The sequence below is a fragment of the Grampus griseus genome, assembly GCF_964374135.1.
Source record: "Grampus griseus genome assembly, chromosome: 17".
NCBI lineage: Eukaryota > Metazoa > Chordata > Mammalia > Artiodactyla > Delphinidae > Grampus > Grampus griseus.
The window spans coordinates 78,337,915-78,360,646 of NC_139011.1; the positions used below are offsets into that span (position 1 = coordinate 78,337,915).

A 22,732-nucleotide genomic window follows, 5' to 3' on the forward strand; every position below is an offset into this window, starting at 1 on the left:
GCTTTTGATTTTGTTGAGGTGAAGATGCCATTGAGTTTAGCGACTTTAAAGGGTACACTGCTGCCGGATGATCTAGGTTTGTTTATGGTAAATTCATTTTCCAAATATTTTTCATAACCTTTTTATTCTTTGTAATGTGATGGAGAGATGAAATTAAAACATGTTTCGAGAGAAAAACAAGTAAGGTTTATTGATTGATTTGACATAGGCTTGAAGGAAAGGGGAGCGTCAAACATGACTAAATTTCGAAGTGCTGTTGTCTTAGAGAATCGAGAGGAGAGATAGTTTCAGAAGAGCGCCATCGGGCTGTTCTTTACCAGTTACACTGACTGGGTTGAGGTTATAGTTGAAACTGTTAGTTATGATAATATCTTAAATATGAAGTGTAACTCTCCTGGCAACCAATATGTAGGACCATGTGAACAGAAGAGTTTTGATATGTTTCTAAATTTAGGAGAGATAATAGTAAGAAAAGTAACTGGAAAAGGTAACAGAGAAAACTAAGTAGACTAATAAGTAAAATCTCACAAAAGCGAGGGGTGAAGGGAGGAGTTTCATAAAGGGAGATGTTATCAGATTTCAAGGCACCCTACAGTTTAAGGTCTTTATTTGAATTCCGTTATGGTCAGAGAACATGTTCTATGTGGTTCCAGTTCTTTGAAATTTGTCTTCTGCTCATCTCACGGTCTGTCACGGTGAATGTAGCCTGTGTACTTGAAAAGAATGCATGTTTTGCAGAGGTTATCACATTCTGTAAATGTCAGTTAAATCAGGGTGGTTCATAGTATCGTTTGGATCATCTCTGTACTGATTCTGTTGTCTAGTGGTTCTATCAATGATCAATTGCTAAGAGAGAGAGTTGTGAAAATTTCCAGCTGTTAGTGTGGATTTGTCTGTTTCTCCTTTCAGTTCGGCCAGTTATTGTTTCATGTATTTTGAAGCTCTTTTTTTTTTAACTTTTTATTTTTTTTAATTTATTTATATTTATTTATTTTTGGCTGCATCGGGTCTTTGTTGCTGCGCGCGGTCTTTCTCTAGTTGTGGCGAGCGGGGGCTACTCCTCGTCGTGGTGCACGGGCTTCTCATTGCAGTGGCTTCTCTTGTTGCGGAGCATGGTCTCTAGGCGCGTGGGCTTCAGTAGTTGTGGCACGCGGGCTCAGTAGTTGTGGCTCGCAGGCTCTAGAGCGCAGGCTCAGTAGTTGTGGCTCACGGGCTTAGTTGCTCCGCGGCATGTGAGATCTTCTTGGGCCAGGGCTCGAACCCGTGTCCCCTGCGTTGGCAGGTGGATTCTTAACCACTGCGCCACCAGGGAAGTCCCAGTGCTCTTGGTCTTGATATCTACTTTATTTGAAATTAATATAAACATGCCAGCTTTCTTCCACTTATGGTTTTCCATCTTTTAGTTTCAACCTATCTGTGTCTTATATTTAAAATTTGTCTCTTTGAGACAACATAAACTTGGGTCTTGAATTTTTATCTGTTCTAATAATCTCTGCTTCTTAATTGGAGTGTTTAGTTCACTGACATTTAGAGTAATTATTGGTGTGGTTGGATTTAGGTCTACCATTTTATTATTTTCTTCTGTTTGTTTCATCTGTTTTTTGTTCGGTCTTCCATTCCTGCCTTCTCTTACGTTAACTGAGTTCTTTTTAGAATTTCAGTTTAATTTTTCTGTTGGCTTTTTAATACTACTTTTTAATACTACTTTAATTAAAATACTACAAGCTGCTTTGTAGTATTTTATTTCTTATAGGTTGTTTTGGTGTCACAATATTTATCCTTAACCTTTTCCATTATACTTGAAGTTAATATTACGTTCTCACCAGTAGTGCACAAGTGTTCTCTTATCTCCACAATCTGGACAACACTGGCTGTCTTGTTTTTTGATAATAGCTGTCCTAACAAGTGCAAAGTGATATTTAATTGTGGTTTTGACTTGATTTTCCCTGATGATCAGTGATGTTGAGCACTGTTTCATGATCTGTTGGCCATGTTTATGTCTTCTTTGGGAGAATGTCTATATAGATCCGCTGCCCATTTTTTAATTGGCTTGTGCTTTTTTGTTGTTGTTGTTGCTAGTGAGTTAAATGAGTTCTTTATACATTTTAGATATTGCCCTCCTATCAGATGTATGGTTTGCAAATGTTTTCTCCCATTTTGTAGGATGCCTTTTCATTTTGCTTTTTTTGTTTCTTTGGCTGTGCGGAAGCTTTTTAGTTTGATATAGTCCCAGTTGTTGATTTTTACTTTTGCTGTACTTTTGGTGTCATATCCAAAAAATCATTCCCAAGGCTAATGTCAAGGAGATTTTCCCCTGTGTTTTCTTCTATGAGTCTGACAGTTTCGGTCTTATGTTGAAGTCTTTAATCCCTTTTGAGTTAGTTTTTGTGACTGGTATAAGATACGGGTCCAATTTCATTTTTTTGCATGTGGTTATCCAGTTTCCCTGCTGACATTATTGAAGAGACTGTCCTTTCCCCAATAGGTTTTCTTGGCTCCCTCGTCAAATATTAGTTGACTGAATATGTACGGGCTTATTTCTGGGCTCTCTATTCTGTTCCATTGAACTCTGTCTGTTTTATGCCATTACCATACTGTTTTGATCATTGTAGCCTTGTAGTTTAGTTTGAAATCAGTACGTGTGACTTCTCCAGCTTTATTCTTCTTTCTCAGGATTGCTTTGGATATTTGGAGTCTTTTATATTTCTATACAAGTTTTAGCATTGCTTTTCCTATTTCTGTGAAAATTGGAATTTTGGTAGGGATCGATCTTACTAATTTCCATATGCTAAGCTAAATCTATCTCTGCATTTATTTAGCATAATTATTAGAAGTATAACTTCCTTGCAAAAATAAAGAAATTTAAAATTTTGGTACAGTTGATTTAGAATTGTTATTCCAGGATTTTTTTGAGTGTGGGAGATTTGACAGGCCTTCTTTACCAACTTTGTGAAGGTGGCTTTCTTGAGAGCTTGTTTGTCCTCGTTCTAGACCTCAGCATGAGCATGGTTTTGCTCTGAAATATTGGTTAATTTAGTGAACAGTTTATCTTCAGAAATACTTAGATTCCTTTGCTGATTTCATCAGTACTCTTAAAAATCTCAGAAGAAAACTGAGAAATTTGCTTGAATGTCACAAAACTTTTCTGGTAATTACTGAAGCAAGAGAGTTTCTTTAATTGCCGTCCTTTGTGCACTTACAGGTTGATTGGACGGAGAAAAAGGTCAGTGACTGGGAACTAGAGAGATACTTGAGGAAACAGTCTTTCTTAGCATCCTAAGGGTTCCATGTGGCCAAGAAATGGAGTGTTCATGGTGGTGACTTCAAGAGCAGGGCTGTGAGGAAGGATGGTGATGGACCTCACTGTAAATGTGTTCAGTGTTTTGAGGCTTGTCTAGGTCAATAATTTAAAATGTTTAGTAAGCCAGTAAGTAAGGAAGGAATCAGAAGGATGCCCCTGATGTGGGACAGATGCTTAGGAAAGAAGTCAGGATTTGTGATCCAGTCATCCACTTAAGGTGATAGTTAACCTGAGAACAGGAAGGGGAGAGAGGATGTGAAAGCAGGTGCAGAGAACATCACATAACAGATTATATCATTTCTCATTGTGTCTTTGTCTAACCCAGAACTTCTTAGAAAAATCAACTGAAAGAGAAACTCGCCAAGAGTATGCTCTGGCTATGATTCAGTGCAAAGTTCTGAAACAGTTGGAGAACTTGGAACAGCAGAAGTATGATGACGAAGATATCAGTGAAGATATAAAATTTCTCTTGGAGAAACTTGGTGAGAGTGTCCAGGATCTTAGGTATGTTATTCTTTTTAATTCTCACAGGCTGGGTATATTGGGCCTTGTTTGACTTGCCTCATATTTTAAGGAAATTTAAATTTGTTATGAACTATAAACTCAAAAGATTGCACTAGAACATCATGTCTTCTATTGAAAATTGAGGGGTATGGAAACACTGGCTCACCATCATGGCAACCGTTGGTCAGAGCTGTGTGTTACTTCTCCTCTTTCGTGTAGATCCCCACTGTTCTCTGTTGTCTAAAAGCTGACCTGGTGTTCTACCACGGGTTGTGGGTGCCACCCTTTGAGAATCTCCCCCTGGTTTAAAATCTTTTTTAAGCAGCAGTCATTGTTAATTTGTGGAGGAGGTTTGCTTAGATATGGAAAGAGTATTTTTCCTGCCTTTTTTTTTTTTTCTTTCGGTATGCGGGCCTCTCACTGCCGTGGCCTCTCCCGTTGCGGAGCACAGGCTCCGGACGCGCAGGCTCAGTGGCCATGGCTCATGGGCCCAGCCGCTTCGCGGCATGTGGGATCCTCCCGGACTGGGGCACGAACCCATGTCCCCTGCATCAGCAGGCGGACTTTCAACCACTGCACCACCAGGGAAGCCCTCCTGCTTTTGGGAAGTCCCTATTGGTTTTATTTATTTTTTATTTTAAAAATTATGCAAGTGATGTACATGCAGTAAAGAAAAAAATCCCTTTTTTTATACAGTACAGTATACAGTACACTACAGAATACAGTACACTACAGAATACAATACAGTACAGAAGGGACAACACACCAGTACCCCCATCTTCCCCACCTACTTCCCCCTGCCCCTCTGGTTTCTTGTGTTCATTCCCAAAAAAACCTAGCCCCCCTCCCCCTAGCATGCACGCATGTGCGTGCGCACACACACAAATAGGGTTCTATGTATTCTTCTGGTCCTGGTTCTTTTTTGTTTAATAGTAGCTTGATGATTTTTCCCATTAACCTGTGCATTCTTTGTTTTTGAACTATTGATACATTTTAAAAAGAGAGTTACTCACTAGAAGTAGGTTGGGTTTGGGAGCCAGGATGACTCCAGTTTGAATTGTTTGGCCACTTTGTCCACGTGTGGCCTTGAACAAACCTCTTGACATTTTAAAGTCTCGATTTTCCTTTTGGTAAAATAGTGATAAAAATGCTAACCTTGTAGGATTTTCCATGAGGTGTCCAGCAAGTGCCTTTAGTATAGTGTGTGTTCCAAAAATGTATTTACCAGATAATTCAGTGCAGCCCATAAGCTCAAGGCCCAGAAGCGTTTATAGAGATGGGAGCTGTCACCCATATCAGTGGTGTGTATGGGGCTTTGTGGAGGAAGGCAGATGATTTTTGTCTTCTTATAATTTCAAATATGAATAAGTTGTTTGTAATATAATAGGCCAGCAATAGGCTTGCAGTTTATACAAATTCTATTTTATTATGTTTATTTAAAAAATTATCATTGGTTCTTCTGTAATAATGATTTGAGACCCTTTTAAAAAAGTAAATAAGGTTAGTGATAGCTTTCTAAGTTAGTTAATCCATGCTAGGCAATTGTTATTATTTACTGATTTTTCATGTTGAATTTGGTAATGTGAAAAATATTGCTGTTTACATACAGCTAACATGGTGATGGGAGCAGTTGAAATAGATTTGTCTCTTTATATTGTTACAGGTTTAGCATATTAGTTAAACAATATTGTTTAACAATATTAGTTAAACAATATTACTTCTTATACTAAATAGCCTTTCATTAAATTACTACTTTATTTAACAGGTTACTCTGATCAACTTAACCAGTGAATCTTTGTTATACTGAATTATCAATCAGTATTAAATAGCTACTTCTTTTTGAAAATTTTACTTGAAAGAAAGTATAAGTATGTCTTGTCACTTTGTTCACTGGCTAACCACATTAAAGCAGTTTTATATTATGAAGATTTGAATAATTGTTGCTTGATACATAGTGAATAATTTTTGAATTAAAGTGCATTTTAGTTTGTTACATGTACAGAGGTTTTTGTTTTTAATTAATCTGTAGTGGGCTAATTCAGTTAATGAATTACCTCTGCATTGTTCGTAGTCACATTTAGAAATATTGTACTGAGGTATGTGTTTTTATTTTTGTACTGCAGTATCATGGTTTGTCATTTAAAGTATAATAGAATATTCTATTTTATTTTGTGTTAAAGTAATATACTTTTACATAAATTTATCTTTATGTATCTAGTGATCTGGCAAATACAGTGTTTTAAGAGGCATGGTAGAAACAATGCTAGATTATCAGATATTTAATTTATTTTTATTTATTTATTTATTTATTTATTTGTGGCTGCGTTAGGTCCTTGTTGCTGCGCACGGGCTTTCTCTCGTTGTGGCGAGTGGGGACTACTCTTCATTGCTGTGTGCGGGCTTCTCACTGCGGTGGCTTCTGTTGTTGCAGAGCATGGGTTCTAGGTGTGTGGGCTTCAGTAGTTGTGGCACGCAGGCTCAGTAGTTGTGGCTTGTGGGCTCTAGAGCACAGGCTCAGTACTTGTGGCGCACGAGCTTAGTTGCTCTGCGGCATGTCAGATCTTCCCAGACCAGGGCTTGAACCCATGTCCCCTGCGTTGGCAGGTGGATTCTTAACCACTGTGCCACCAGGGAAGTCCCTATCAGATATTTTAGTGATGTACATACATTTATGTGTATATTAAGGTTAGAATTTTGAAAGCAAGTGCTCCTTTTAATGTCTCATGGTGAACATTCAAATTTGACAGGAGTACTGGACCTTAGTACCCTGAATAAGTTTCACATGATTTATTGAAAATTAAGCCATTGAAACTTGTTTAGAGGTAATTTTTGAATGTACAAAGTATGATCAGTCTTTGTCGTTAAATAGTGAAGATGTTTTATTTTATTAAATTTTGGAGTATCTATCTCTCAGATTCTTATAAACTTTGAAATCTTTTTACAGCTCATTTGATGAATATAGTTCAGAACTTAAATCTGGAAGATTGGAATGGAGTCCTGTGCACAAATCTGAGAAATTTTGGAGAGAAAATGCTGTGAGGTTAAATGAGAAGAATTATGAGCTCTTGAAGTAAGTTTTAGTTGCCAGTTTACACTCTGAAAAACCCCCATCCTTCCACATACTCGTGGACACATTTTTGTCCCTCTTAAAATTTTTAGATATTCCATGGTTTTAATTTCTATTTTCTTCCTTGCCATGTGGTTGAATACCTTTTCGTGTGCTTATTGGCCATTTGGATATCTTTTTTCCCAGGAGAAGTGCCTGTTCAAGTTTTTGTTCTTGTTTTTGTGGGAATTCTGTAGGTTTCTTGGTCATATGTATTCGTCACAGCTCTTCTTCTACCACATCAAATGCCACTAACTCTTTACTTTTGATGTAGCTCAGTTTATTATTTATGGCTAGTGCTTTCTTGTGTCTGGTTAAGAAGTTTTTGCCTACCCAAGGTCCTGAAGATATACTCCTGTGTTACCTGCTAGAAGCTTTATCGTTTAACCTCTCACATTTAGATTTCCGTTCCGTGTGGAATTGGTTTTTGGGTAAGGTGTATAAGGTAGGTCAAGATTTGTTTTTTTCATTACATGGATATCTAATTGAACTAGCAACATTTATTGAAAATAACATACATTTTCCCCACTGCTTTGCACGGTTCCCTTTGTTATAATAAAGATGACCTAATATGTGCAAGTGTCTTTCTTTTTTACTGAGATATAAGTCACATACCACACAATTCACCCATTTAAAGTGTATAAATCAGTATATTCACTGGGTTGTGTAACCATCGACACAGTCAATTATAGAACATTTTCCATCACTTCAGAAAGAAACCCTGTATCCTTTAGCTGTCACTTCTCTGCCCAACCACGCCCTCAGCCCTAAGCTTTTACTTTCTGTCTCTGTGGATTTGCCTATTAGGAAAATTTCATGTAAATGTAATCATATCATATTTGTTCTTTTGTGACCAGCTTCTTTCATTTACCATAAGGTGTTCAAGGTTCATTTATGTTGTAGCATTTAGCAGTACTTTGTTCCTTTTTATGGTCATATAATATTCCATCATAAGGACATATTACATTTTATTTATCCACTCATTAGGTGATGGGCATTTGGGTTATTATGAAAAATACTGGTAATAAACATTTGTGTACAAGTTTTTATGTGGACGTACGTTTTTATTTCTCTTCCTTGGGTAGACATCTATGAATAGAATTGCTGAATCATATGGTAACTCTGTTTAACCATTTTAGGAACTACTCGACTATTTTCCAAAGTGGCTGTGCAATTTCATATTCCCACCAGCAGTGTATGAGGATTCTGATTTCTCCATCTCCATGTCAGCACTTACTATTGTCTGACTTCTTGATTCTAGCCGTTTTAGTGAGTGTGAAGTGATATCTTATCATGGCTTTGATTTGTATTTCCTTGATGGCTAACGAGTCAGGCATCTTTTCTTGTCCTTATTGGCCATTTTATATCTTTGGAGAAATGTCTGTTCAGATTCTTAGTTCATTTTTTAAATGGGTTCTCTTTTTAGTATTTAGTTGTAAGAGTTTTTAAATATATTTTGGATGTAAATCCCTGATCAGATAATATGCTGTGCAAATATTATCTCCCATTTTGGGGTCATCTTCTCAGTTTCTTGATAGAATTACTACATGTATACCTTACTATAACTGGTAAAATTAATAGAATTTAATATTTAGAATACTTTTAGGTTTACAGAAAAATTGAAGGGAGTACAGAGAGTACTCATATACCCTCTCTTCCTCCACCAGGCACAGTTTCCCCTATTTTTAACGTCTTGCCTAAGTGTGGCACGTTTGTTAGTTGATGAACCAGTATTTATACATTATTTTAACTGAAGTCCATAGTTTATGTTCAGGTTCATGCCTTTCTGTTGTACAGTTCCTGCTGTGTCACAGTATCACACAGAATAGTTTCACTGCCCTAAAAACTCCCTGTGTTTTCCCTTCTTCCCTTTCCCTGGTATTGTGGGAATTGTGGGTGGTGGACGTTGTGAATCTGAAAGTGACCTGTTAATGTGTGTATAAAGGTTTGAAAGCTGCTAACTTACCTGCAGTAAATCATGTGTAGTGTATCGTGTGTAGCAGTGAAACTTGTAGAAAATACAGTTATATTTGTAAATGTTTATTTTCAGGAAAGTATCGGCATTATACCTTTGCTCTGTTGTGCTCTAGAAAAGAATTAGAAATCAATCTCTCTTTGTATTAAATTTATTTCAGGATTTTGACCAAACTTCTGGAGGTGTCCGATGACCCACAAGTCTTAGCTGTTGCTGCCCATGACGTCGGCGAGTACGTTCGGCATTACCCGCGAGGCAAGCGGTAAGTGAGGAGCCTTGGTTTCCTCAGGGTGTCCCGAGACATTCCGCATAGAGGTCCTAGTTTATGTACTCCTGTAAAGTAGACTCGTTCAGCCGAGGAGCTGACGGAGTGAGCAGAACCAAGATGACCACAGTACCGGGAATCGTGATAAATGATGAACCTAATTAAAGATGGGAAGTATGAAAACATAAGCACACGTGTACAGTACTGTTGTGCAGTAGCCAGCAGAAATCACACCAGAAATTTCACGTTCAGGGTTTTCTTTGGTTTGTATGATTTAATTCAAAAGCCATTTTGTTAGCACTGGTGATTTTTAAATTATTATTTGTGGTTATATTGTTATTGACCTGAGTAGGTTCCAAATATAAAAGGAAATATAACACGTGTAAGAAAAGTCACAGTAGATATATAGTAATGGAAGGATGTGTTTCCAAGTACTGAAGAGTGAGGAATTCCCTCTGGGAGGAGACAGGTAAGGCTTTGCAGAGGAGGTGAGGCTGGGTTGGTAATGTGAAATCACTTAGGTACGCTAACAGTGAAAGGATAGGAGTTGAGGGAGAAAGCATTAAATGAGACTGAGGCTGTTGTATGCTGTTTGGAGAAGCTTGTTACATTCCTGGCACGTATCAAGCACTCATAAAGTTTGGGTATAATTATACTGCATTATTTTTCTCAATTCAGTACATTTTTTTTTAAAAGATGGTTTAAAAAATAAAATATAAACAGGCGTACAGATGAAGCCTCTCCCTCAGCCCTGACCCCACGTGCTCATCTGCGAGGTTGTCTTAAACCACCAGAAGCCCTACTGCACTAAGGTGCCGCTTGTCACGGACTGTGTGGTGGCGATGTCACTCACCAGGCAGCACCGACCGCAGCTCCCACACTCCCAGGCTGGGGTTAAAGACACTCGCCGGCTCTTTACACGCCCCCGCTCCCCCCCAGAGGAGCAGAGAACCTCCTTCCATTCGTGAGGCAAATAACCATTTTCACTTTGCTTTTGTGTCTGTAGTAACTGGATTTTTCAGGGGGTTGAGGGGGCAGTGACAGAAAGCAGTGCTGGTTGTCAGTCTTCCTGGTGTTCTTGACAACAGGAATTTTCTCATTTGTTTCAGTGCCCAGCAGGTCATGTGGCATGTTCATGTTCCATCATTACAGGAAAGGGCAGATATCTTAACAAATCAAGTTTTTTCAGGAAATTAACATGGCTCCTACGGAGTGCTTTTTAACCTCGTGTTCTCTGCTGTCTGCATCTGAGCCCGTATCTGGTTCACAGCATGGCAACTGCTAGGCTTAGTATTGATCTGATGTTACTTCAGACATACGGTGGTATTCAGTATACTGGTTTTTAAGCAAGCCACAAATCCTGGTGATAAAGAAGTTACTACTCAACTGCCTATAGAACACTGTAATCTAGATTACTGCAGCAGTCCAGGTTGATGACATTTGCCCAGACTAGGAAATGAGAATAACAGTTGGATTTATCACTAGGGATTCAAGAGAAAATATATAAAAACTTTAAGTCTGTGATTTGGAGAAAATGATATTTTAAAAAAGACACGTGTGTTGGTTTACTTACCTGTATGGTAACTTTTCTTTGTAAAACCACTGGGCAGTTCGGAGTTGGGCCTTTGTGCTAACAGCTTGCATTTGAAAGTAACTGCAGCGTCTTCACCACGTGGCTTCTGGCCCCCAGGGTCATCGAGCAGCTCGGCGGGAAGCAGCTGGTGATGAACCACATGCACCACGAGGACCAGCAGGTGCGCTACAACGCCCTCCTGGCCGTGCAGAAGCTCATGGTGCACAACTGGTAGGTGCCGCCCACCCCCGCTGCTCTGTTGGGCCTCACGTTCCTGTCCAGAAGTTCTTGTGGAAAGGCTCCGATGAGTGGTGGCTTTTAAAGCAGTGATTTTGATTAATACCTAGAATTACATTTTAGCCGTTCAGAGCAGTGATGTGATAATTTAGAAAAAACAGCTGCATTAATGTTCTGAAGAAATGTATATTCAAAGTACTAGTATCAGAAACAACTCCAGAAGTAACTAAAAGGACCATTACGACATAGGTGAATAAGTTTTTTGAGAGTTGAATGGAATTCATCTCGACTGCTGATTAGAGACGCTACAATTTTGCAGGGTTTAACTGTTCGGCATATGGTTAACCTGAATGGATTTTTACCAGTTCGCATGAAAACAGTAAAAGCTGATTGATCAGTTAAGATTCAGCTCTCACATTTCGTCCGTTACAGCCTTTTGCCTTTGAAATAGTAGCCAGAGTCATGTTTTTCCTCTTGCTTTTATTTTTTAAGTCAAAATTATTGACCTTTTTGTACTCAAAACAAGATAAATTAGAGTGACTACTTAGATACAATGGTGAACCATCTGTGTCCGTGAGCGGACACCCCTGGACTGTCTCGGCCGTGGCTGTTTTAGCAGTAGGTTGGCTGTTCCGCACTCTTCTGAGCTCAGATGCCTCTCTATTCCCCATCCTTGGGAAAGATGCGCTAACTGACGGTAATGCTACTGATAGTTCCAAAGGACAGATTAATGGCACATGCAAATGCTCACGTGTGAAAGATGCAGGCAGATACAGGATAGCAGAGGATCCAGGATTGCCACCGTGACATCATGTATTAAATATTAGGATCCTGCCACTTAAGTACTTTTCTCATGAATACTGACATTTATGCATTCTTCCAGCAGGTGCTCTTTGAGCACTTAATTTGTACCCTGTTACGCTAGGCTCCAGGTGACAGATGTGATGGAAGTGGGTGATGAGAGATGGCCTTTCTGAGTGGTCCCAGCAGCCAGGCTGAGACAGTGATGGAAAGGAACCAGTCACCCACCTCCAGTGTTGGGGGTTGGATTTCAGGTGGAGGGAACGGGAGGGGAAAGGACCAGGAAGCAGGAGGGAGCTTGGCTTCTTTAAGAGCAACGCCTGGAGACATGTTTGGATGTGGCAGCTGGGGTCTGGGAGGTGGTGCTAATGGCAGCTGGTGGGTCGAGGCCAGGGATGCTGTTCAGCATCCTGCATTGCGCCAGTCGCCACCACAGGGAACTGTCAGCAGTGCTGGGCTTCGAGGGCAAGTTGAAGGAGTGGGTGAGGCCAGAAGGAAAGGAGATGGGCGAGGCGAGGTGGCCGGGATCTGATCACAGAGGGTCTGGTGGGTCCTTCTGTTGGATGAGTTGAAAGTCATGGTTAAAGGTTTTAACAGGGGAGTGACAGGATTTGATTTGTACTTTGAAAGGTCTCACAGGCTCCTCTGTGGAGAGTGGATGGTTGGGGGTGAGTGTGGCAGCAGGAAGACCGTTTCATAGATTCTCATTGTGGCCGTGGGTAGGGATGGCTCGTGCCATGGACTAGAATGGTAACAGTTGGTACCAAGCAGTAGATGGACTAGGGATAGATTTCAGAGCTGGTGCGCGTGGTGCTTGAGGGACTGAAAATGTTTTTACTCTTTTCATATCGTCTGTGCAAGAAGAATGGGATTCAAGGCAGAGGGCACTCAAAAATGGTTTTTTATCTACTATTTAGCAGAGAAAAATCTTTCAAATCTGTCAGGAAACTAGAGAATACTCCACTGGATTCCCTCCTCCTTTTACTTTACCCTGAGCCACATTTTTCAACGTAAATTAATTATTTAGTAATTTTCTCTCTCTTGGTTTGTGTCTGTTTCTTTCATGAAGTTTGTTTACAGAATGTTGGCATTTAATAGAGTTGGAGGCTGTTGCAATCAGTGAGCTTTTATTGACAGATGTTTTCCTGAAGTTTCCATCAAATACAGTTTTATTTTCCCCTTTTGTTGAAAGTAGGGCTGTTGAAGCATAATTCTTCTTTTGTTAATAAAAAACAACTTCATTTTAATAGTTCTTTCTCTTGAAGAATTTATTGTTAGTTTTTTTTTTAATTAATTTTTGGCTGCCTTGTGTCTTAGTTGCTGCACGTGGGCTTTCTCTTGTTGCGGTGAGTGGGGACTACTCTTTGTTGCTGTGCGCAGGCTTCTCATTGCAGTGGCTTCTCTTGTTGCAGAGCACGGGCTCTAGGCATGCGGGCTTCAGTAGTTGTGGCATGTGGGCTCAGTAGTTGTGGCTTGCAGGCTCAGTAGCTGTGGCTCGCAGGCTCAGTAGTTGTGGCTCGCAGGCTCTAGAGCTCAGGCTCGGTAGTCGTGGCGCACGGGCTTAGTTGCTCCATGGCATGTGGGATCTTCCTGGACCAGGGCTTGAACCCACGTCCCCTGCATTGGCAGGCGGATTCTTAACCACTGCGCCATCAGGGAAGCCCCCCCACCTTTTTTTTTAATGTATATTTCCAATGTGGAAAAAAAGCTGGGTATGGAATAGGATGTTGACTGGGAGTTTTCCCTTTGCCAGCGGAGAAAGATTTTTGGTTAAGAATTTTTATTGTGCAAATGATCATGAATTAAAGATGAAACATTTAAAATTTGAAAACTTTTTCTTGAATTTAGGAATCTGATTTGGCCTCAGTAAATTTTTTGATGTACGATTACAAAAGGAAAGGTAAATTGTCTCTATAGCCAAACACTGGTTTATTTGCTCTTTGTCATTGACTAGCTGATGAGGGAATATCCTTTTCCCCCCTCCTCTCTAGTTATGTACCAAGCTATTTTAGCTTTAATGTTTTAGTTATGATAAGTCCCCTTGAATGGAGAAGCTTAGTGTCAGCATTTTCCTATGCTTTCTTTGAGAAAGGCATTTTCATATGCAGATTAGAACTCACACGTGACCTGTGTCTTTCGTTGTGACATACGCATTTCTCTGGCACTTTGTGCCAGAGAGTGAAAATTGCTCAAGTCATAGCAGTTCATTTCAACATCAGATTAGTGTGAGACCAAATAGAATGCCATTGGAAAGTAAATCTTCAGCAGAGTTTTCCCCAAATGTAAAAGGATTTTGAATCAGTATCTTTATGCACGTAACCAAGTTGCCTTTAGTAAATCATGCTGGTAAAGTCTGCCTTTCTACTTTCCTAAAATAGAGGCTTTTTAACCTAAACCATGGGACTGGTGTCCGAAAGATGTTTCACACCAAATAAAACCTGAAAGCACAGTTGACTTGGTTTCCTCTCAACATTTTGTTTGTTTTAATTAAAACAAAATTTTAGAAAGGGTATATTTTAGTACAATACAGTGAAATGAATTGGTTAAAGATAATGAAAATACACCCATGGGTAAAAGTAGAATGAAAGTCTGTCTGAATGGCAGCAGCAGCTTTTCCTGACAGTTTTGCACGTTCTCTGTGTTGTCGTTTTTCTCCGAGGCCCTCCCTGGCTGTTTCCAGATTTCCAGCGCACTCTTGATTTTTTTACCTTTTTCTACCATAAATGATTTTGAGATTTTTTGGCATTGCATTTTTACCAGTTTCTGTTGATTAGACGAAATCGTAATTTTGGATATAGTAAAGTTAACATTTCTTTTTTACTGAGGGGAATTTTTTTTTGGTTTTAAGTTAAAAATTACATTTTAAGTATAAATTGGATATTGGATACTCACAACATCATGGAACTGCATTGTCTCTGGGTCTTGATTTAGACTCTGCTCTAGGGAGTTAAATATTACTTTTCTTGATAATGTAGAGAAGGACTTATCCCTGATTATAGAACATGGAGCATAGAGTTGTATATCATGTGAAAATGTTACTTAATTCTTCTTCACGATTTTATGACTGATTGCAGAATTATTTCCGTAAACTGTTTCTCTCTTCCACTTAACACCTGTGTTTACGTGGAATGACAGGTGGGTTACGTGTAACCCTGACTGCTGTGGGTGGCATGGGGGGCCGAATGGTGTTGCTGGGGTGTGCGTTGGGCACACACCAGGGTCTCCTCAGTCCAGGGGGCCTCGAGCGGGTCAGTCCTATCCACAGCTCTGTAAGTGGCACGTGCAGGCTCTGATCTTCCCATCCCCATGTGCAGTTCCTGGTATGTCCCTCGTTCTTTTGAGCAGGGCTGGATTTTTATAATCTTAAATTTGGCAAAATATGTAAACAGTGACAGCTTACTTTAGAGAACTTTTATATAGACCCTCAGTTTATACTTTATAATTTAACATCATAAAAATGTCATCGTTTTTCTCCTACCAAATGATTTTTAATGTCATCAGCCTCTAATTCAGAAGCAGCAATATGTGCATATGGACAGCTCAGGACCTCAGGAAAGAAACACTGAATTTTGTAGGTAGAGGGTTTCCTGTGGAATTTTCTCCTTGTTTCTGGCTTCTTTTTCAACCTATTTTCAAACAGAATAATAAGTTATAAGAGTGTCACCCTCGCTCGGTCTTTCATGTGTGCGTAAATAGAGAGGAACGCAGCAAGCCGAGGGTGTGGGTGATACTGCTTTATTCTCGGACCTTTACCTCTGCTTAGTATATTTTAGTTGTTCTGTAAATAGTACGTAGCCATAAATGCAGTGATTAAAACAGTTACTTATGAACAGAATTGAAGGGAAAAAACCCTTATGTAAGTTTTAACTTTTTAGCATTAATAATCATGTTAAAAAACATTCCATGTGATTTTAAATAAACATATGACATTTCTGGGTTTAACATTTTCCAAAACTAATTTAGAAAATTGTGGTCTCTCTTTGGGTACCTGGAGTTTTCCACATTATTCTTATGATATTTTTAGTGGAGGAATTCTCGTGTAAGAATCTTATATTCTAAATATAATTAAAGAAAAAGGAGTCTATAAGAAGCGCTAAACGTGGACTTTGCTTATTGCATACTATCTTCTTAAGAGTCCTTCTAGCAGCACAGACATTTCTCCCACACGGCACATTACATTAACCAGATTTGCACGTACTGTGGTCATTTAGGGGCATACTCTGCATTGTGCAGATCGCTTTTTGTTGTAACTACTTGCTGGTCTGGAACCAGCATTCAAAATGAAACGGAGGGACTTCTGGTTTCCAGTTATGCATGTAAGGAGTTTGGAAGTTGCCACTACATCTCAACAACAGGCAAATAGCTGAACAGACTGAAAAAATCAACAATCCTTCTTGGATCCATAGGGGAGAAGGTAGGACGAGACTGGAGAGGCAGGTGAATACAGGGAGTTGTGGCTTACCTGAGCAGGACTCACATGTGGAGACCAGCGGGGGACCAGTGCCTGACAGGAGAGCTGGGCCGTGCTTGGTGAATTGCAGGAGGCTCCGTGTGCACAAGTCTGAGGATTAAAAACTCCAGGGGATCCAGTCATGGGGGGCCCCCACCATATGGGGAGATTTCTCTCCAGAAGCCAGACCAGGTTCCCACAGTAAATATCTGAGAAAAATTCCCTTGGGCTTCTGGCAGGGGGAGGGGAAAGGAACCACTTTGAAATAGTTCTAACTATTGTTCTGTTCTAACAAGGCCTGCACGCAGGGGAAACTAGTTAACCAGAGCCCAGCCTGCTGGGGTGTCATCAGAGTCTGACTGACCTGGGGAAGGGAAATGACCAACTCTAGCAGTCTCTAATCATGCTGTCTCACCCAAAGGGGTAGAAAAATCCCTGAGGAGCACTCATGAAGTTCACAATCCTGAGGCCCAGTTTCAAGAAAGACTGAGACCCAATCAAAGGACTCCAGAAAGCTTCCTCTCCCTCACCTCACCACCACGTTACATAAGGTTCATTTACAGCAGTTTCTTTTACCTAGCACACCATGTCTAGCTATCAAGAAAATACTACGAGGCATACCAAAAAGCAAAAAAAAAAAAAAAAAAAAAAAAGAGAGACATAGGAAGCATCAGAACCAGCCATGGCAGTAATGTTGGAAGATCAGACTGGGAACTTTAAACAACTAGGATTAATATGCTGAGGACTCTAGTGGATAAAGTAGGCAGCAAGCAAGAACAGATGGGCAAGTTAAGCAGAGAGATAGAAATCCTAAGAAAGAACCGAAAAGAAATGTTAGAGCTCAAAAACACTGTAAAAGAAATGAAGAATGCCTTTGATGGACTTATAAGTTAGACTGGACATGGATGAGGAAAGACTCTCTGAGCTTGAGGATATATCAGTAGAAACCTCCAAAACTGAGAAGCAAAGAGAACAAAGACTAAAAAAACGGAACAAAATATCCAAGGACTATGGGACAACTACAAAAGAGGTAAAATACATGTGGTGGGAATACCAGGAAAAGAAAGAGGGAAAGGAACAGAAGAAATACTTGAAACAGTAATGACTGAGGATTTCCCAAGTTAATGTCAGACACCAAACCACAGATCCAGAAAGCTCAGAGAACACCAAGCAGGATAAACACCAAAAAAACTACACCTGGACATGGAATTTTCAAATTACAGAAAATCAAAGGTGAAAAAAAAGAATCCTGAAAGAAGCCAGGGGGAAAAAACACCTTACTTACAGAGGAACAAAGGTAAGAATTACATCTGACTTCTCGGAAACCATGTCAGCAAGAAGAGAGTGCAGTGAAATATTTAACATGTTAAGAGAAAAAATTCTGTACCCTGTGAAGTTATCCTTCAAAAGTGAAGGAGGAATAAAGATTTCCTCAAAGAAACAAAAATTGAGGGAGTTTGTTGCCAGTAGACCTGCCGTACAGGGAATATGAAAAAAGTTCTTTAGAGAGAAGGAAAATAATAGAGGTCAGAAACTCAGATCTACATAAAGAAAGGAAGAGCATCAAAGAAGGAACAACTGAAGGTAAAATAAAAACTTTTATTTTTCTTATTCTTAACTGATGTAACATAGAAGTTTGTTCAAAAAACTAATAGCAACAATATCCTTGAGTATGTACGCTTTTATGTATTTATACACGTTGCTTATGTATGTTTATATATAAGTGAAATAAGTGGCAGCAATGATTCAAGGGACGGGAGGAAGGAATTAAGATTATTTGGTTATTACAAGCTACTCACACTGTCCGTGAAGTGGTATAGTGCTATTTGAAAGTATACATGGATTAATTGTAAATTAATATATGGCAAACTCCAGGGCAGCCACTAAAAAAAGTAAAAAAAGAAGTATAACTGACGTGCTGAGTAGGAAAGGAGAGAAAATAGAATCATATAAAATGCTGAATTAAAACCACAAAAGGCAGAAAAAGAGTGGAAGACAAAAATAGGAGCGATAGGGCTTCCCTGGTGGCGCAGTGGTTGAGAGTCCGCCTGCCGATGCAGGGGACATGGGTTCGTGCCCCGGTCCGGGAAGATCCCACATGCAGCGGAGCGGCTGGGCCCGTGAGCCATGGCCGCTGAGCCTGTGCGTCCGGAGCCTGTGCTCCGCAACGGGAGAGGCCACAACAGTGAGAGGCCCGCATACCGCAAAAAAAAAAAAAAAGCGAAAAAAAAAAGGGCAACAAATAGGAAACAGAAATGAATATGGTACATATTAATCCAGCTGTATCAGTAATCACTCTGAATGTCAGTGGTCTAACTGCACCAAGCAAAAGATAGATCATCAGAGCAGATCGAAAAGCATGACCCAACTATGTGTAGCCTATAAGAAACCCACTTTAAATATAAAGACACACATAGATTAGAAGTAAATGAATGGAGAAAAATATACCATGCTAACACTAATCAAAAGAAAGAAGAAGTAGCTATATTGCTTTCAGACAAAGCAGACTTACAAGTAAGGAAAGTTTATCAGGGATAAGAAAGGTCATTCTGTAAAGATAAAGGGGTTAGTTCTCCAAAAGGACATAATAATTCTTAACATGTATATGCCTAACAACAGCGCATCAAACTATGTGGGGCAGAAACTGATAGAACTGTAAGGAGAAATAGATGAATTCTATCATAGTTGAAGATTTCAGCCCCCCTCTTTCAGAAATGGACAGATCCAGCAGGCAGAAAATCAATAAGGACACAGTTAAGTCAACAACACCATCAATCACCTGAATAGAATTGACATCTATAGACTACCTCATCCAGTACCAGCAGAATACACATTTCTCTCAAGCTCACATGGAACATTCACCAAGACATTCTGGGCCATAAAACCCACCTTAACACATTAAAAAAAAATAGGAATCATGCAGTGTCAGCTCTCAGACCACAGTGGAATTAAAGTAGAAATCAATAACAGGAAGATAACTGGAAAATCCTCAAATATGTGGGGATTAAACAACACTTCTAAATAACACAGAGGTCAAAGAAGAAAAGAGAAATTTAAAAATATTTTGAACTAAGTGACAATGAAAATACAGCTTTTCAAAATTTGTGAGATGCAATGCAAGCAGTGCTTAGAGGGAAATTTATAGCACCGAATGCATATATTAGAAAAGAAGAAAGCTCAAGAGTCGGTAATCTAAGTTTCCAGCTTAGGAAATGAGAAGAAAAGAGCAAATTAAAGTAAGCAGAAGAAAAGAAGTAAGAATAAAAAAACAAGGAAATTGAAGATAGGACATTTGTAGAGAAAATCAAGGAAACCAAAAGCTGTTTTTTTGAAAAAATTAATGATACTGATAAGCCTATAGCCAGACTAACTAAGGAAAAAGGAGAAGGCACAAATTAACTAGTGTCATAAATGAAAAAGGGAACATCACTACAGATCCCATGGAAAGTAAAAGGATAATAAAGGGATACTATGATCCCCTCTCACAACTCCTTTGTACTGGAAATTCTAGCTAACGCATTAAGACAAGAAAAGAAAATAAATGGTATACAGATTGGGAAGGAGGACATAAAACTGCCTTTGCTTTCAGATGACATGATCATGTACATAGAAAATCCTAAAGATTTGACAAAAACAAACAAATGTCCTGGAACTAATAAGCAATTACAGCAAGGTTGTAGGATGTGAGATTAATACAGAAAAGTCAGTCACTTTCCTATATACCAGCAATGAACAGGTGGAATTTGAAATTACAAACACATTACCATTTACATTAGCACTTCCCCAAAATGAAATATTTAGGTAGTATAAGATCTACATGAGGAAAACTTTTAAACTCTATGAATGAAATCATGGAAGAATTAAGTAAATGGAGAGAGATTCCATGTTCATGGATAGGAAGATTCAATATTTTCAAGATGTTAGTTCTCAACTTGGTCTATTGATATAAATTTAATGCAATCCCAATCAAAATCGCAGCAAGTTATTTTTTTTTTTGGACCTCGACAATCTGATACTAAAGTTTGTATGGAGAAGCGAAAGACACAGCATAGGCAACACAGTATTGAAGGAGAAGAACAAAGTTGGAAAACTGCCACCACCTGACTTGAAGACTTATTATAAAGCTAAGTAGTCAAGATAGTGGGGGTGTGGGTGAAAGAGTAGACAAATGGATCGATGGAACAGGACAGAGAGCCCAGAAATAGGGCCCCATAAGTATAGTCAGCTGATCTTTGCCAACGGAGTGAAGGCAATACAGGGGAGCAAAGTTAGTCTCTTCAACAAATGGTGCTGGAACAACTGGACAACCACAAAAGCTACTCAAAATGGATCGTGAACCTAAATGTAAAACACAGAACTCCTAGAAGAAAACATAGGAGAAAATCCAGATGACCTTGGAGCACTGTGATTTTTACGTGGTTCGTGGTTTACATAGGAAAATCGGTTCATAAAAACAATTTGCTTTGTGTGTAATACTCAGAATCATGATAAAAGCTGGAGGAATAACTCAGCTTTAAACTATATGGCATCTGAGAGAGGAGAAGGAGGTGCGGTGGGGGTACTTCAGCGGGGAGAAGGCAGTTTACACGGAGGCAGGAAAGCAGATGTTTGGTGACAGATGCTTGCTGGGCCCCCAGGGACAGTGGGACACACAGAGGACTCTGGTCTCCCGGCCCTGTGCAGCTCCCCCCAGCGCCGACCCGTGTGCTTTGTAGATCTCCAGTGACAGTGCCCTTCCTGGACCAGGGCCTTTGTCTGAGTTCTTTAGGCAGTTAAGGGGCAGGTAAGAAGCGAACTTGCCAAGGCTTTCGTTTTTTTAAAAAATAATCAGCCTAAAATAATCCTCATGTTGAAGAGACACATATTGGGTAGCAAATTCTGTTCCCCTACAAAGTCACGGATGAAGTTCAAAGAGAAGAGAATATTACACTTCTCAAATTTTGCTTCTTAGGTAGTAGAAGCAAAGAATTAATGTCCAGCTCCTGTAGATTGCTGGTACAAATCGGATACCCTTTGGGTGAATTATGCGTTGAATTTTTACTGTATTGATCTTCGTGTTTGGCGAGACTGACTCAATACTCAGATTAACTCACTTAAGTAGCTCTTCTGGCGTCCTATTAGAGATGCATTGTCACCCCCTGAAGAAAAGTCCATAGTCACTTTTCCTCTTGCCTGACAGTGACGTAACCTTAACCTGAAGAAATTATTCACACCTGTTATTATTTCCTACTATAAAGATAGGCGCAGTGTCTGCTTTCTGCACCTTTCTGGCCTCTTTTTGGAGGCCGCGCAGACTCACAGTAGAGAGAGGAGTGGACCTGAGCCCTGGCCTGTGCACCTGCCGGCTTTGCTCCTGAGCAGGTGATTGCAGCTTTCCCTCCCCTGTCGATGGAGATGAGAATGCCCACTCCCAGGATGCTGCAGAGGTGAGAGGATAAGGGTGGGCACACCTGTACTCAGGTTTCCACGGTGGCCGGTAACAAAGTGCAGACGTAGCCACCTTTGTGTGTTCCCAGCCCCAGGCTACTGGTGTCCGGACTGCCCTGTGCCTGGGGTCACACAGGACTCGGAGGCAGCTTGGGTGAATCTTGGGAATGTTTTAATTGACCACATTTGATGTCAGGACAGCAGACCACAACCCTTTACGAGCCAAACCCAGGAGTAGATTTTCTCCGAAGCTTCGCGCAGGCTGGGTCCTCTCTCTGTAGGACAGGATCTTTTTCAGTTGCGCCTTGGTTCGGCTCCCTCTGAATTTAACAACCCACATGCCATAGCAAATGACAATTTCAGGAAAGCCTGAGGAGGAAATTTGATTCTTCTGTCCACGGGTCCCATCTGGGCTCTTCTCCCAGTAGACTTGGTATCCTGTGACCTACCTCAAGTAGGGCTCGCAGAGTTCCATCTGGGATTCTTGATGTGCGGGTTTTTAGTTGAACCCTTTACATCTGTGTGTGTTCTTGTCCTTCGTTTAAATCCTAGCTTGCATAAACCCTACTTAGCAGACAAGGAAAGGGGGCCCTGGTTTTTGTACTCACCGAACAGTAAGGTTGTGAGGAAGGGAATGCCCCGTGGCCACCTTGTATGCAGGGAAAAAATGAGAGTGTAGTGGATGGAGCATTATTATTTATCTGTAATAAAGACCGTTGACCAGGAAAACAAGAACAGAAGACACTGGGGAGGAAGCTATGGCTGGGCATGTTTTTTTAAATTTTTTGTTTAAAAAAAATTTTTTTTTAATGTGGACCATTTTTAAAGTCTTTATTGAATTTGTTACAATATTGCTTCTGTTTTATGTTTTGGTTTTTTGGCCGAGAGGCAGGTGGGATCTTAGCTCCCCGACCAGGGATCAAACCTGCGTCCCCTGCATTGGAAGGTGGTGTCTTAACCAGTGCACCGCCACAGAATCCCCCTGGGTGTGTTTTTAAATTCTCTGCTGGAAAAACTCTTCTTCCCTCTGTTTTAATCCTCCTGCTGTGACCCTACTTCAGCAACGCCTCTTATGTGAGGAAATCAGTTATCT

The 22,732-nt window shown here is 40.0% G+C and overlaps 1 protein-coding gene across 1 annotated transcript in view; it reads left to right on the forward strand.

Moving 5' to 3' along the window:
* Positions 1–22,732, forward strand: part of ATP6V1H (ATPase H+ transporting V1 subunit H) — a 62,751-nt gene that overhangs the window by 38,642 nt on the left and 1,377 nt on the right. Inside the window, exons 10-13 of the mRNA XM_082674579.1 lie at positions 3,627–3,805; positions 6,750–6,875; positions 9,047–9,148; positions 10,842–10,955. Of these exons, the coding sequence (XP_082530705.1) occupies positions 3,627–3,805; positions 6,750–6,875; positions 9,047–9,148; positions 10,842–10,955 (521 nt within the window). The remainder of the gene's footprint in view (positions 1–3,626; positions 3,806–6,749; positions 6,876–9,046; positions 9,149–10,841; positions 10,956–22,732) is intronic.